At 40.2% G+C, this 15,767-nt stretch overlaps 1 protein-coding gene across 2 annotated transcripts in view; it reads left to right on the forward strand.

Annotated features, from left to right (window-relative positions):
• The first annotated feature begins 11,217 nt into the window (after nt 1-11,217).
• The window catches only part of ROR2 (ROR family WNT receptor 2), a 142,009-nt gene continuing 137,459 nt past the window's right edge, over nt 11,218-15,767 (forward strand). Inside the window, exon 1 of one of the 2 annotated variants that reach the window (XM_086869376.1) lies at nt 11,218-11,448. In XM_086869376.1, coding sequence (XP_086725502.1) covers nt 11,355-11,448 — 94 coding nt within the window. In that variant the 5' untranslated portion in view covers nt 11,218-11,354. Of the gene's footprint in view, nt 11,449-12,124; nt 12,855-15,767 lie in introns of those variants that run through there. The other variant, XM_086869377.1, reaches the window with a different exon arrangement.

Below are 15,767 nucleotides of genomic sequence, written 5' to 3' on the forward strand. Positions count from 1 at the left end.
GTCCCTTTTTGCTATGGAGGCTGGCTTCCTATGATGAGAATGAAGCAGTGAATAATAAAGCACAGTTTACTTTACTGTTACTACATTGTTGTTTTCTTATTATTGCACCATCATTACTTTTTAATAAACCATCTTTTTATTTAAGAAATTATAAATAATCCATATAAATGGAAAGAAAAGAGTTGAGAACTGAAACTGACAAGTTTCTGTAGACTTTTTGTCATTGGCAAAAGGAGGAGGAAAATACCTGAATTTTCTATTTCAAGGTATTTCTTTTGTGGATGACTCCATAGGGATATGTCACTGTCTTGGCAAATAGAAATGTCTGTGTTGAAGTCAAACTGAAGAAGGGAAAAAGTAAGAAAAGCACAATTCAGATAAATTTTTCTTCTGTCATCAGAATAATGGGGCATCCTGTCACCAGAACCTTTATCCTTGGTTAATACTATCATGTCCCTTAGAAGTTATTTTCATAATTTGTGATAAAATGTATACTTGATAGTGACATGTAACTATATGAAATATAAATAATGATGATTGTCATCAGTTCAGACTCAACTTCATTGTATTCGTCTTTATAAACAAACTTCGATTTTTTCGGTGTTTGTTTATATCTGTGAAAAACACTTTTCTGGTGGTAGAATTCAGCATTTCAATGTGGTCACACACAGAGTGATTTTGTACTTTTTTATATATTAACAATAAGACCCATCTTGCTGTTTTTATAAAAATTATCTTGGAAGGGATCTCCATGAAAGGCCATGTAATCTGTTTTGAAGAAGAATAAAGTATATATCAATAGCTGACAGTAAATTCTAGTCTTTATCTGATACTAGAATACTTCTGCTGAACACAGTTAAAGACTAATCATACTGGATCCAGGTCTGTCTGCCTAGGAACTTGTTATCAGATTGCTGTCTACAGCAGACTAAGGAATACCTATAAGAAAGATGACTTTACCTCAGCTAGGAGTATCCTTTCTGCTTCCTAAGATCTTGATAATCTTAAATGTGCAAAACATCTATATTAGTCAAACCCTGCCATGCTGATCTAATTTCCTTTGCTTAATATCACTATAAATAATGCAAAATATATTTTACTATCTCAAATATCCTTCTTGGAGTTCTTTCCATGTTTGGAAACATTGTACACTATATGTTTAGGCATTCCCTTATGCTTCCACGTTACTTTTTAACCTTCAATACATTAAAATTAATGCAACAGAAGCTTGGCAGGGAAAACTTCATTACTTGAGTGGAAAAGGAAGGATTTTTCTGTGTGTACATGAAGACCAGTCCTCTGAAGCACAGACTGAATGTCAAAGTGGTATGCATTTTCATATCCTGATCAGAGACACAGGCTTTATTTCTATTATTGTCATGATTTTTGTAAAACACTGATCAGTGTCCCCATGGATTCTTCATCTCTAAAAAGTTGTTGATACAGATTCTTTAATTTTGTCTTGCATATATTAATGTTTTCATAAGACTTTGAAAACCTCTGGACCAATAAGTTATGCAGTATAAAATATTTATTATGACAGAGATCTCTATTTTCAAGTCCTTTGTCTGCTGTGTATTTCATAGTACATCTTTAGATCTCTTTTGGAAAGAACTGTTTCATCTGAACTCCATCACAACTTCCAACAGGCCTGTCTAAATATCAAATTAGAGCAATGTTGATAGCAAAACTTTAAATAAATGTAAATATGTCAGGTTGTGACACACAGGTTGTGGTGTTTGTGGTTATCAGTATATATATTTTGGACAGAAGAGTCTCTCATAAGGTTTAAGAAGACCAGATAAAAGTAGATGGAATAAAGCTGTTAGAATTACATTTTGTGAATGTCAATGTAAATACAGATTTTGCAGTGGAAAATAGTGAAAAATTATCTGATAAACAGATACGTATTGGAAACTATTTTGCTAATTGGCTGTGCATTTTTCTGTAAGTTTAGTGCCATCAGATTGCACCAAGTATTCCTATATATGGTAGTTCTAAAAAACGTAAACTGCATTATTTAATCCTTTGCTGGAAGGTATGCATGTTTTTGTTTATATAGAAATGGTTGTATTGCTTTTGTTAAGCATGTCTGATTAAAATTTGCTAAGAAGGTTGTAGAATAGTTCCCATGTGGATACTAAGTTTCTTTTTATAACATTTCAGATTTTATTGTTTCCATAAGTTTTCAACTTCATTCAAACCTTTGTTTCAAGTCTTCCCAACAAATTCTAGTTATGATTGTTCAAATCTTCTTTGTAATATATTGCATCAGATTTTAAAGCAAATGCTGACAGCAGCAGTATTTATGCCCTGCATACCAAGCAGATACCACATGGTTTGAATAACGGGCACTCCTGCTGAGTGTGGACGAAATCAAAATCTTTCATAGTCATGTAAAATGCCCTGATAGAAATCTGTCCTTAAGTGTGCCTTCTTATTTAAAGATTAATTCTCTTAGAGTTTATCTTGACACTGATGCATGTATGTGAGTCCCACAAATGCTAATGAAAACTGAAAAAGTTGTAGGCTTCAAGTCCCCAGAAGTCACCCCAACTTTATATACCATTAAATAAACAAAATAAATGCCATGGAGTTTATTGCAGGTAATAGAAAGGCTAACTTTAAAGCCTTAAACATCACAGTTCTTTGGCTGTTATCAATGCTATAGGCAGGAGTTTTTTGGTTAGGCTTTGCCCCAGAATTCTTAACATCAGTTGCTTCTTTTGTTATCATCTCCTTACTGTGCTGTTAATGCTGTCTTCTTCCTTTTGATTTAATGGCATTTTCCAAAGAATTTAAACAAAAAGAGAAAAAAATGTGGGTTTAGGATACTGGTGGTTAGTTGCATTAGAAAGTCTAAGATTATTTCAATAATATACACATCAGTACAAAACCATGCTCTGATGCATCATTAATAAAATACCCAGTATATGGTCCATCTTTTTTAGGAACTTTTGTCCACAAAGAAGATTCCTCAATGAGGTTAATATCCGAGGAAAGCTGTCAATTTCAAACTCATCTCCACTAGCTGCAGTTCTGCTATAAAATTTTGAAGCTACACACACATACACACATTTCACAGTGGAAAAAATGATTTCTCATTATTCCTTCCACCCAGATATATTTATTTAGCTGTTTTTGTTTCTATTGCCATGTGTGGCTCAGAAGCCCTCTGCTCCACTGAGGTTCTTTTCAGTATGAGCAGCCCTGTAAGTCTCAAAAGAACAAAATCTTCCTTTCCTACCCTGTCAAAAGCACACACACACACACACACACACACACACACACACACACATATATATATATATATATATATGTATATATATATGCTGTCTTTCCCCACTTCCTGTTGAATTAAAAGCTGTGCAAGGGTAGAAATGCAGAGGTTAAATAGATCACCTTCATATGTTTTATGTTACATACTAGAGCAAGCTTTCTGCCAAATCAGTCTACGCCTTCTTGTCTGACTTAGCTGCTATTAAATACCAAGTACTTCAGAACAAACCACACAGAAGAACTAATATTACCCTCCATTGTCTTTTGCTTTTCCTATTATCCACAACTTGCAGGCAACAGAAAAGTGCTGTTCAGATTCTTCACATTTATCTTTGACATTCTCAGAGGGCTTCATTTCAGAGTTGTAAATGAGCTGTCCTGTTTCTCCATTTGGTATTTTTCTTAGTGGGGGTTGATTCCCGCACTGCTTGGTAGTTGCCGAGAGCCTGACAGAGGACAGTGGTGCACAGGGTCTGATTTTCACTGGGCCAGCATTGCCTAATGTTAGCTGTTGCACAAGGCAGAGACTGGCACATGCTGGGGAATTTCAGATGAACTCTTCTCCACAAAAATTACACTGGTGTCTCAGAAATATCATCAAGTCTGTGCAATAGCTCAGAGCATCTGAGTCCAATTTAACTGTGCTATTTAATGTAATTACAGATTTGTTGCAAGAAGTTGGCCGCTGCTGATATGGTTGGTTGGGAAAGAAAGATACCAAGAAGTGTTCATTTGAGAGGTTTTCAGATAAGGCAGATAGACATTTGTGTAGCACGGCTGCTGATGTGGGGCAAGTAAGATAAGCTTCTATCAAAATCTATGACTTAGGAATTTCTGAACAATACAGAAACCATAGTAAGTTTTCTCTCCTGCTTGGCTGTGGTCAAATTACAGCTGTTGTGACTGAACTGATAATCCATCCTTGCCTGTTTGCTAAAAGTGGGAATGTTGACTGATGCCAGGGGTACCAATCCCTCTAAGCAGAGCCTCAAATTAGACAGAAATTCAGTTTCATAACTGGGACTTAGACCCCAGGATTCTCACAAGTCCTAAAGTGAAACAGAGCATGGTGTCGTTAAAGTAGTAGACCAGCTACAAAAATATGACTCCCTAATAAAAGGTGAAAAAACTTACTGACTGAAATATCTTTTCCTCTGTCTCTTGTGTATGGGTATAAGACCTTTGCACTCAGGAGAGTTATCTAATCTCCCCTGAGGCTGAGGCAATCGCCTATCTCCCTTGGTAGGTCAGACTGAGTTTGCAGTTAAACATAAGACAAAACTAATCATTTTTCTAACTGTTACTTGTCTCCAGTCTTGTTGTGTCTCTTTTGTAAATGAAAAATACAGGATGCGAATGGGATGATAAGATCATGAAAGCAAAATATATTTAGATAAAGTTTCTCTGCCTGTACACAGAAGAGATGGGACCATTAGATATTAAAAATTCACTTTAAGAAAAACAAAGCAGTTTTAAAAGAGGGCCGGAAAATGCACAAATTCCTTTTTGCAGTTGTGTAGCAACTAACTGTTCAGATTGCTCCAATACCAGTAAAAGGAATGAGATGAGGTAGAGAGCCTCTTTAAGTAAACAGAAATGCCTCACTTTACTGTTTTTTTGGTGGATTTTTCTTGTAAAGTCTTATGTATTTATGGGACTGGTGCAAACAAAAAGAAGGAAAAAATACTATATAGAAGGTAGTTACACTGCAAAATAAAAGTGATTAGGGAGAGGAGACAAAATTCAACCTTGCAATTGGATATAATGAAAAAGTATATTTTAAAAGAATTTTACTTGTTTACTACACCACTTTTAATAGAAGTGAACCTCAACGATTGCTGTGGGAGCTTGGAGCACAATTTTTGTTTTTGTTCCAGGCGATTGGCTTTGCAAATCTCTCTGAGGAGAAAAGTTGTCTTTAAAATGTTTTAAAGGTAAAATCCAATATAATCACATATGCTTTATGTGCAAAGTCTTTACTGTCTCTATTGTTAACTAGTTGCGTCTGTGTGAAGCAGTTTTATTCAAGCTTGTAAATCTATTTGAACCCAAGACACTCTCACAGGTTCCTGTTCTTTAAGTGTAATGTTCTGTGAATGCTGTAGAATACATTAGCTTTTTTATTATTAATGATACATAATTATTAATTTTTTAAAATTTGAATAATTAATAATTAAATTAATCACACATTATTATTTTGGGTCCCACATATTTTAATATTCATATATCAATATCTGGGGGCTTTTTGGGATTCCAAAGGCAGAGGAGTTGCAAGAAACCTCACGTCTATAACGCAATAAAAAATAAATTGTGATGACTACTTCTGGTTTCTCCTTACGAATTTTACCTCTTTCCCAAGTATATCCATATGTCTATGGGCCTGAACCTCCATCTTCCAATCCTGAAGACTGCCTGTTCTCTAGCTAAAGGCTACCTTTAAAAAACAAAACAATAACAAACGAACAAAATGCCTCCAAACCCAGAACACATTGAATTAAAACCACGGAAAATGCTTATCTTTTATTATTTTCTCTCTCCCCACTGTCTTTTAGAAACTGACAGGCATATCTAGGCCCTCAAAAAAACCATTCTCCATAGTCAATACCCCTTGGGTGCTGACTTAAATTCTTGGTTCAGTTCAGGGTTTGACACCTTCACAGCCAGATGATCTTTCAAAGTGAAATAATATATAACTTTTTGATGACTTGCAAAAATCAGATGCATTTTTAAATTAAACTGTATTTTTATCCTGTATGGTGTACAAATTTCTGGTGTAGGATCAACTGGCATGGTTGCGTCTGTCCCACTGACGTAATGATGTATTTTTGATCTTGCCTTGTAAATTGCAGTACTTAGCACTTTATCCCAGTACTGTGAGCTTGGGTGGTACATTTATAGTTCTTTATGAACTCTGCTAGTAACCTAGGGTGTCAAGGACGAATAGCCAGCCTTTTTTTTTTCACTTTGCAGTCAGTCAAATGTCTGACAGTTGGTGCTTCAGTCTGACAGCCAGAACTTGCCTTGGAGTTTACATAAGTTAAATAGCTACAATTTTAATTGTTCACATGCTAGTGACGTGGGATGGCTGACATAAACAACTAAAATAAATACACTTAAGTAATTCAGTACCACCAACAAGATGATAATGAAAACTGCATGGAAAAAGAACCTCGGTTTTATTTTTTTGAGCATGAGATTAAATGCCAAGATCACTCTTTAGTGTAATCATAACAATTTCAAGGAGTATTTGAGTCATAAATTAAATCAGACACTCATGTTCTTGCTTAATTTATACAGTGAAAATCTAAACCCCAGTCCCTATTCAGATTTTTGTCTTCAATAAGTCACACTGTAATTGTTTCACTTGTTGGAATGATGGATACAGAAGAGAGATGCAGCCTTTCCCCCCTTACAGTTTTTATGACTAGATAGGTTTGAGGGTGCATCAGTCTGGAGACACTGCAGGATGCTCAAACCATCAGGTGAGTGTGATTTTACAAGTAAGGGCAATTGGCTCTGGTTCTGGGGGTGTTGTCTGCAGCCTAACTTATAACACAAATGAAACACTTTGTTTATTGTTTCCTGTAGGTCTAGGCATGAGAAATATCCTTGGTGATCTTTTAATAAGAGTGTTGATGGTATGAATGTTTGCAGATTTGTTTATTCTGTGGTGGGTTGGCTCCTGTAGCAGTACTACTTGACATGTTTGTGTATGTTGATCTAGGAACAAAAGCAAGGAGATGGCTCCTGAGCCTATGTAGAAATAGCTTTTACCTTCTGAAGGTAAAATTATTCCTTCAAAATATTTATTTTGACTATTTTAATACACACGGACACATAGACACACACACGTATCTCTCAAAATCATGTATATTTAAAGCATATGAAACACTGGTACAAAAGTGTGGATCAAAACCTGGTTTTTCTTTTTGTAAGAAAAGATTTTCTCATCTTTTAGGTTAGAAAAGTGTTTTTAACTTGTGTTTTATTTTAATATTTACAAGGTTTGGTTCATTAAAAAAAACCCAGCAAAACAACAACCCACAGAAGTGTACAGGTAAACTGTAAACAGACAGTTCTTTATATGAATAGCTGCTCCAAACAATTTTCTTTTTGTTCAGTGTTTCACTAACTGTAACATTTATCAGATGACCAACAGTCTCATCGAATTCAAATGCTATGCTCAGTGTCTGAGCAATCCCTTGTGCTTTCCCACTTGCATCCCAAGCTCTCCACTTTGTTTGCATACAATGGCAGAGCTCTGGTAAGTGGAGTAGAACGCGTCCCACTCTTCTGCACAGTGTACTGTGACCAAATCAGTCCCTGAGGACCTAGATGTTGAGGTTGAGAGCCCAGCTCTACATGGCCTAGGCTGGTATTTGCTGGGCCAGTACACAACACTGAGCACAATCACCTCAGTTTTCTTGCAAAATGTGCTCTTCAGAAGACAGTGACTAAAGTTGTATGGGTAGTCAGAATCAGGCATGGCTTGTCAGGAATCTCAAGCATTGTGGCAGAAAAGTTTCTGGGTCTCTGTAGAAGTGGTCTTTTGTTGCTGTGGCAGTTCTGAACGTGTATAACTGATTGCACAAGGAATGCTTACACCTAACAGGATTCAGATAAGAATGAATATTCAAGGCTAAACAGGTCAATGCATTCTTGCATGACAAATTTGGAGTTTAGTGTCTGAATCCTATATTTTATGTCCAAATCCTTTTTTAAGTTTTGGCCAATGGTGGGAATCTGTATGTACTTTAATTTTAGAGAAGAAAGCCCCAGAGCTGATCCTGAAAATGTGAAAGGTAGGTAATGTTTTTTGTGCTGCTTTCATCACAAGAGTAAAAGGATCAGGGGGAGAATTAATTTTTTTACTAAGGATAGAATACCAATTAAAACCTTGCAGGGTGGTTATCGACACACTAAGACCTTCAAGTTGGGACCACATTTAATCTTACACTTTCTTGAAAGTCATTTTTGTTATTTTTATTGTGAAAACAGACAAAAATGGCATAGGGAATCACCCAAATTCTGTCAGGGATTCCCAAGGAAGTTCATGCTGAATTCCAGCTTTGCCTATTGCTCCTAACTGCTCCTATCAGGCACATACCATATGGTCATGCAAACAGATATGTGCACAGTTTTTCGTTCTCAGTGACAAAACAGTGACAAAGTTTGAGGCCATATGCTGCACAACACGAGTGATCTCACTAATGGCTTACATGAATTGGGGGAACAGCTCAGAATGTGCAGATGTTCCATGTGTCTTTGCTGTACGTGTTTTTCTACAATTCAGAGAAAGAATTTGTACTGTGGTTTCTTCACTGTAGTGACTTCACTTGCAATGTGAAATATAAATAGCAGTTTTTGTGGTTAGTGACAAAATAATTTGTGGGGCTGAAGGTGACTTAGATTCTCAGTAGCTAACTTGGCCTAGTCATTTAACTGTCATGACAAACCAGTTTACTCTCCCACATCAGAAAAATGATTCACAACCCAAGTTTCTATCAAATGTTAATTTATTCCCAAATGCAAAAAAGTAGATCTATATCCTAGTTGTTTTGTGAGATCTTTGAAAGCATAAGAGAAAAATCAAAAATATTATTTATTGGGATGATTATGCAAAATGTAGACTAATTTATGCAGATACTTTTGTTTCCTATTAAGGTTGGGAGGCAAGTAACACAGCTGTATGATCATAAATTTCAGAGGAACATGGAGTTTGAACTTGTAACCTTTAGGCAGGTAATTGTTGCAGTTTTTAACCACCTAAACTTTGTTTTAAAAGTTGTAACACTATCTCTGTTTTAGTTTCTTGGGGGCACTTCTTCAAGCTGAATTTATTTATCAATGTGTAACCAAATTTTTTTGTTGATGCAGTGCTAAGAGGTGTTCTTAATACAAGAAGGTGCAGAAGGAATTGATCTTTATGACTTGAGCTACAAAAAAGGGCGGGGTGTGTGGAGCTGTGAGGTCAGGATTTTGATGCAGCTCTCTGCTGTTAATTATACACTGGAAAAGATAAAAAGGGAAGTAGATTTTCTAAGTGGTCATAGCATGTCTGTAACTGGTAAGGTGCTGTAAATCACTGATGCATATGATAAAATATGGTATCATGTTTTCACTACAGAAAGGAAATTAAAAGTGAGAAACCATCTCCAGCCCTATGTTGAGCTTAAGTCACTCATCATCAGAAAGATTAAATTATACTCCCAAAATTTTGGAGGAATGGGGGGAATTCAGTGTAGCAGGAAAAAGGATTGGGGTGATCAGGGAACACATAACTGGTCATTTCAATGGAAATTAAAAAGTTTAGTTTTTTTTAGTGTAACAACATAAAGGTTGAGGTGTCAATCTGTCATTTTATGTCATAGGGAGAGGAATAGTAGTTGCACAAGGGAGAAGGAATATAAACTGATCTGAATACATATAGTCTGGAAATTAGGAGAAAAAAAATATAAAAAGAGGCAAAAAATATAAAAGAGGCAAAGTCTGGAGCAGCCTTTAATCCAAGGAATGGAGTTTATAAAAAGGATCATCACTACTTTTACCTTGGGTTTCATATGTTTATGAAAGGGATTTTAAAATGTGTTGTTGTGATGGCAAGGGGCTGAAGTCAGTCAGTCCTACATTCCTGCCAAAGAGGGATCAGGACCTCCCTTTGTCATTCTTAGGTGCCAGAAGAATTTTCAAGATGGAACAGAAAACTTGAGAGGAAAGAAACAGGGTGCAAAAGGATGAAGAAAGACCATGTTGTAAAGTTTGTCTTTGTTTGCGTTAAGAAGTAAATTTAATAGAAAATCAATTTCACAAAAATTATTGTGAATTTAGAGGTTGATTTAGAGAAAAACTTAAAGGGATTTGTATGTATTCAGCATCACGCAGCATCAGCTCTTTAGAAATGAAATCTAAAACAAAAGAAATGTTTTTACAGAGAAGACATCTAACTAAATATGCTGTTAAATTATAACTTTAAAAGTGCAACAATTAATTGGCTGAACTGTACTCTTGGAGCTTATATGTGGTAGTTAAAAGAAGCCTGCTGATAGTTCTGCATTACCTTAGAATACTGATTTCTTTGAACTGTAAACCCAAACCAAGACAACTCCTTCTTCCCTCCTCCCCCCCACCCCCCCCCACCCCCCCCCCCAAAAAAAGAATTAAAAACAAATGAAAAAATCACTTGGAAAAGCTTACTTAAATTATGCTCAGAATGCTCCTATTTCTGGTAGTATTTATTATTATTCCGAGTAAATAACTGGGAAACGTTTTGAAACTTTACTGGCTGCAGAATATTTTCTGCCTGCTGAAGACAGAAAGCAAACTTTACTCTTGACACCCTATCATGAGAGAATCGGTAGAGCTCTAAGAGAGCTCCAAGAGCTTCTAAGGGAAGATCCCAGCTGCGGTGGCCCTTGCCTCTCGGAGTACGTGCCGCGGGGATGACGCCCCTGGGCGTTTTGGGGGGCAGGAGAAAATGTGTTAAACCAATTGTTTTTAACTCTGTAGGGGTGCAAAAAACTCTTCAGTTGTGCAGCGGGAAGGAAGAAGGCAAAGGAGAAAAGCCTAGCGGTTTTGGCCGAGGTGCCCTTCGCCCGCTTCTTTTTGTTTTACTGGGGGTTTTTGTGAGGAAGGTTGCAGGCTCCTGAGGCTTCTGGGAGCAGGACTCGCCTTTCAGAGGGGGCCCCAAGTCCTGCCGGCTCCTGGTGATGGTCGAGCGCGGAGGGAAGAGTGTGTGCGGACTGGCCCGGGGCCGGGGCTGGGGCCGGAGGCTGCCCCCGGCAGAGGGTGCCGGAGCTAAGGGACTCTCCTTGTCCTGTCCGCCCCTCGGCGCCGCTCCCCTCCCCTGTGCCGGCTCCCGGGTGACGTTCGGATGCTGGGGAAGGAGGAGGAGGAGGCGGAGGAGGAGGAGGGGAAAGGAGCGCGGCTTCCTCCGCCCCCACTCGGGCTCGGTCCGTTAGCGGCAGCGCAGGGCCGGCGCGGCGCTGCCCGGGACGAGTTCGCGGCGGCGCCACCGGAGCCTCTCCGCCCGCAGGCGCTGCTCCCTGCGGCTCTGCGGGATCATCCCGGCGGGCAGCATGGACCCTGCGGCGGCGGCGGGACTGCGGGGGGCGGCGGGCCGCCTCCTGCTCCTGCTGGCGGCTGCCTCGCTCCTTCGCCTCCGAGCGGCAGGTAAGGAGCGGGACCCCTGCCTGGAGGGGAGGATGCTTCTGCTCTTCCAGTAGGGGTGTGTGGGGACGGGGGAAGCAGGGAAAGCTGCTCCTGTTCCTAGGAGAATTGCGCGTGTTCGTTTGGGACAGGCGGAGCCGCTAGCATCCCCAGGTGACGATTCATGTTGGCAACTTTTTCCTTCTTATATTTTTTCTTTTAATTATTTTCCCTCTTTCTTTTATTTTTTTTCATTTCTCGCTTTCTTTCTGCCGTCCTTTTTTTTTTTTTTTTTTTTTTTTTCCCCCTTTCTTCCTTCTTTTTCTTTCCCCCTCGGTTCTTCTTGGCACAATGGAAACCTGATGTTGCGTTCTTTACGAGGGGGCGGGGGTTGGCAGGAGGCGAGGGCAGCTAAAACTTTTACCCCGAGCGCATCCCCGCGCCTCTGCCCCCGTCGGGCAGCAGAACTTCGTGCCTCTTTTCGGCCGATTCAGAGCTCCAAGGCTGGTTGGTAGCCGCTGGGGGGTGGGGGGTGGGGGTGCAGGGTGGAGGGAAAAAAAAGGAGAAAACAAAGGAAAAGTTCGGGGTTTTGTTATTGCCGAGGGTGAATAGCAATGAGTGGAGCTTCCTGCTTCACTCTGCCCGCCCTCCAGCACTCTCCTCGGAATGGTTATAATAATGTGTTATTATTTGGGACGTTGAGTCTTGCCAGAATCTCAGCGGGAACCACGAGGGGATTAAAGCTGAGTGGGCGAGGGGGCAGCCGCCGTGCTTGCAGCTCACGGAGGCTCGGCGGGGTTTCTTTCTGTGTGTTTTTGCCTTTTTAGAGGGTCCCATTTTCTCTGTATACCTGGCCGACCCTCAGGGATTGAGGAGGTCAGACTCTGGGCTCAGGAAACACTAGGACGCGCGGTTGAGTGAGCCCCGCGGTTGCTTTTAGGGCTGAATAACCTGTCCCTGTTAACATCTGACCTTGCGCCGCGGCAGCAGCGGTGCGGCCGCGGAAGAGATGCCACTTTGTCCGGCACCTCCGAGGGCAGCGCCGTGATTTACAGGGACCTGGAGGGAACGTGTGGGGCTGGAGAGCCACGATGGTGTAAGAGACAGCTCTTGTCAGAGAAGCCGCGTAAATATCTTTTTTAAAAAGATATTTCTTAATTTTTTTCCCTCCTCCACTCGCGCCAAAGTTGTGTGGTGCTTTCAGGGCAGGAAAGGGGAGGCTTAACATTTTCGTTTTCTCTGGGATGTGAAATGCACCGTCGAGGTAGGAGCTGCCGGATCCAGCTCTTTGATCTTTCATGAAGCCATTCTCTGGAAAATTGCCCTCTCCCCCTCTGCAGCAGATAAACCTTCCTCTCAGAGCCCTTCCCGGGAGTCTTTGCCGAGGGACTGAGGGAGCAGATGACAAGGCTGCACCATTTCCATGCCAGGTTTGTAACCCTTCCCGTTCTGTCCTCTCCGGGCAGCGCGGGAGCTCGGCGGGCGAGCAGTGCCTTCCTCCCCCGCCTTTCCCGGCTTTAACTTAATTGCACCGACGTGCTGGAGGAGACCGATGATGTCTTTAAGGAAAAACAGTGATGCTGCAGATTAGAGGGGACTTGTTAATCAATTGCACGTTTGAAAGAGCTTTTCTTCCCTTTGTTGCTTTCTCTAATCCATTTAGCTCTCCCCGGGAGGTGACAGATGCCTATATTTCCTGTTATTCAGCTCCGGGGTCTTGCCATTTGTTGCCTTGCCATGAAGGGAGAGGGTCAGCAGAAAGCTAGGGGTCTGGGAGCTTTCCGGGGCGAGAGCAGGAGGCGGGCACGTTACAGTTCGCGGATTTGGGGTCAGTTCCCGTCGCGTTTATTTTTCTAGAGCCTTTATTGCTCCCTTTGAAGAGGCTGCCCCGCTGCTCGACCCCTCCTGCGGGGTGCCGGGCTCCGGGGATCCCCCGGGGCCGCAGGGAGGATGGCGTTCGGCCTCTGACGCTTGTGAGAGGAGATGCCGGATTGTCTGTCCCCGTCCCCGCTTTATTCCCTTTACCCTGAGCAGCTCGGTCTGTTTTTCGAATGCAGCCGGGAGGGAGGCGTGCACAAGTGTCCCGTGAACTTCTTTCCTTTCTTCCTTCTTTCCTTCCTTCTCTTGCCCCCCGCGGCTGCTCGAGAACACCGACTCTGGTGCATCTGCCACGGCCAGGCTCTCTTTGCCGTCCCAGGGTCTCCCCACGGCTCCCCGCAGGCTGGAGGGGCGCGGGGTCCGGGGATGCTCTGGCCGGGAGCGCAGCCTGGCGCTGGGAAAACGGGCCGGAAAGGCGCTGGGAGTGTGGCAGCGTGCCTCCGTCCTCTTCTGTGGGCAAGGTACTGCCCCGTCCGCTTGTATGTGCTCTCAGGAGACATGTCAACCTTCTCGTCGTAAATTACCATTAAAGGTGTTTTGGAGGTTTATCTTTTATTTATTTATTTATTTATTTATTTATTTATTTTTTCTTCAGCGCTACCCTGTAAGAGGCTTGTGATAATTAATCATCTCAACCACCTGTAGAAAGTGTGGACCCACTCTACCTCGATAGGCATGAAGTTTGAGACTCCATTTTCTTCTCTGAATAAGCAGCACAGTGGTTGAGAGCCCATAATCACAGCAATAAATTCTTGTGTACTTCTATTGTTGAGGGGCATTCTTCTGTTTAATTAGATTTGCTTAATGGTAAACAGAGATTTGCAATCTACATTTCATTTAAAGATTTATTTTTGAAAATGTTATTTCAGCCTTTTCAGTGTTCACTTTTAGAATATGGCCAGGTGAGAGGCAATGTTGAAAATGTTGATGCACAATGGACTCGGCCTGCAGACTTTTTTTGTCCTTTTGCCATTAAATAGGAAAGGACATTTAATCAACTGGAAGTTAATGCTCACGTGACTTGAGAAATATGCAGAATGCAGAGTTTTTTAAAAAAAGAAACAACCAAAACACTGTCAACAGGATGTCTAGGAATGAAAACATAATGGTAACTCATGCCTATGGTTTTGAAAACCTTGAAATTTGTAAACTTCAACATAACTTCCTAAAAGAAAAAAAAACCTTCTAATTTCTGAGACTACAATGTTTGTGGAGAAATAAATACAAGTACGGATTACTTCTGAATGTCTTTAAATGCCGAACTATAAAAAGTTATAAAATACTTAAATCTTGAAAGTTGTGTAAGATTTAGCTATAGCTCCACCCTGACTTTAATAAAAGAGATTCAGCTTTGGAAATTGTACACAGGTCACCTGATAAAAGTCAGTACCTCTTTGAGTACGAGGAGTTTGCAGATAGCTTTTACTAAATTATATTGACCACATTAACTATTTTTAAGTCAAATCTTAGTCAAACCTTTCTAGTGTTAATTAAGTTGTTTGTTCAGTAATGAAGTTTATCTTCGGGTCAAGAGTTGGCACTGATTTTTTTTTTCCCCCCCTTGAGTGACTCGATTAAATTAAGCACTTGTAGTGGAATGGCACTTTTCCCCTTAGTCTCTTTGTTGCTGTAAACAGCACAGAAATGCAAGATGCTGGAAGAAAAGGATGAGATGAGAGACAAGGCAAATTAATCCTATTTAGTAAGTTTTCAGCTGTTTGCAGAAGAGCTAATCTTTTTTCTAAACTCTGCACTTGGTCTAAGGTGTGAACAGCTTTCAGGCATTGGCATGGAAATATGTTTGACCACTAATTGGGAAACTGACAGTCTTAGTCCACCAACCAGTGACAAGGAAGAGTAAAAGGAAAGAATGGTGAGAAATACTGAGTTTTGTTTGATAGCTGCGACAATCTTCTGTATAGAAGGCTTGTGGAGTCCTTTTCATGGCTTATTTTCAGAGTCTTAATTTCACATTTTAGAGTCAATAAAATTGTCTTTTAGAAGCAGTCAGCATCTCAAGCTTTTAATCATACTTCTGATTGAGAGAATTTATTTTAAAGGTCTCTTTGTATTTATTTTTTAACATTGCAAACGAAGAAAAAATATTAGGCAAACTTTCTTTCATTTTTGAAAAAATAATAATTCTTTTTATAGATCTTCTCTGTTGCTTTGTGTGGTTGATCAGAAGGAAGAAATGCTACTTACAGTATTCCATCTAATTTATAGCATCTGTCACTATGTTCTCTGTGCAAAGAATGGTTTGCTATTTAAGTTTGTTTATTCATTGTGAGGCTGTTGCTTTATAAAGGAAGTTGTCATTAGGCTCAGCATGTCTGGAAAGTATGCAAGCACTCAAGTCTTCTAATCCAGTGACTACAAAGTAGTTAACGCTTCAAAGAAAAGGAACGACAGGATTTTGTTGCACTGAAAAAAGATGCATTGTTTGTTAATCCTACTTTAAGCTG

Source organism: Cyanistes caeruleus, chromosome Z, assembly GCF_971803275.1.
Source record: "Cyanistes caeruleus chromosome Z, bCyaCae1.hap1.1, whole genome shotgun sequence".
Taxonomy (NCBI): Eukaryota; Metazoa; Chordata; class Aves; order Passeriformes; family Paridae; genus Cyanistes; species Cyanistes caeruleus.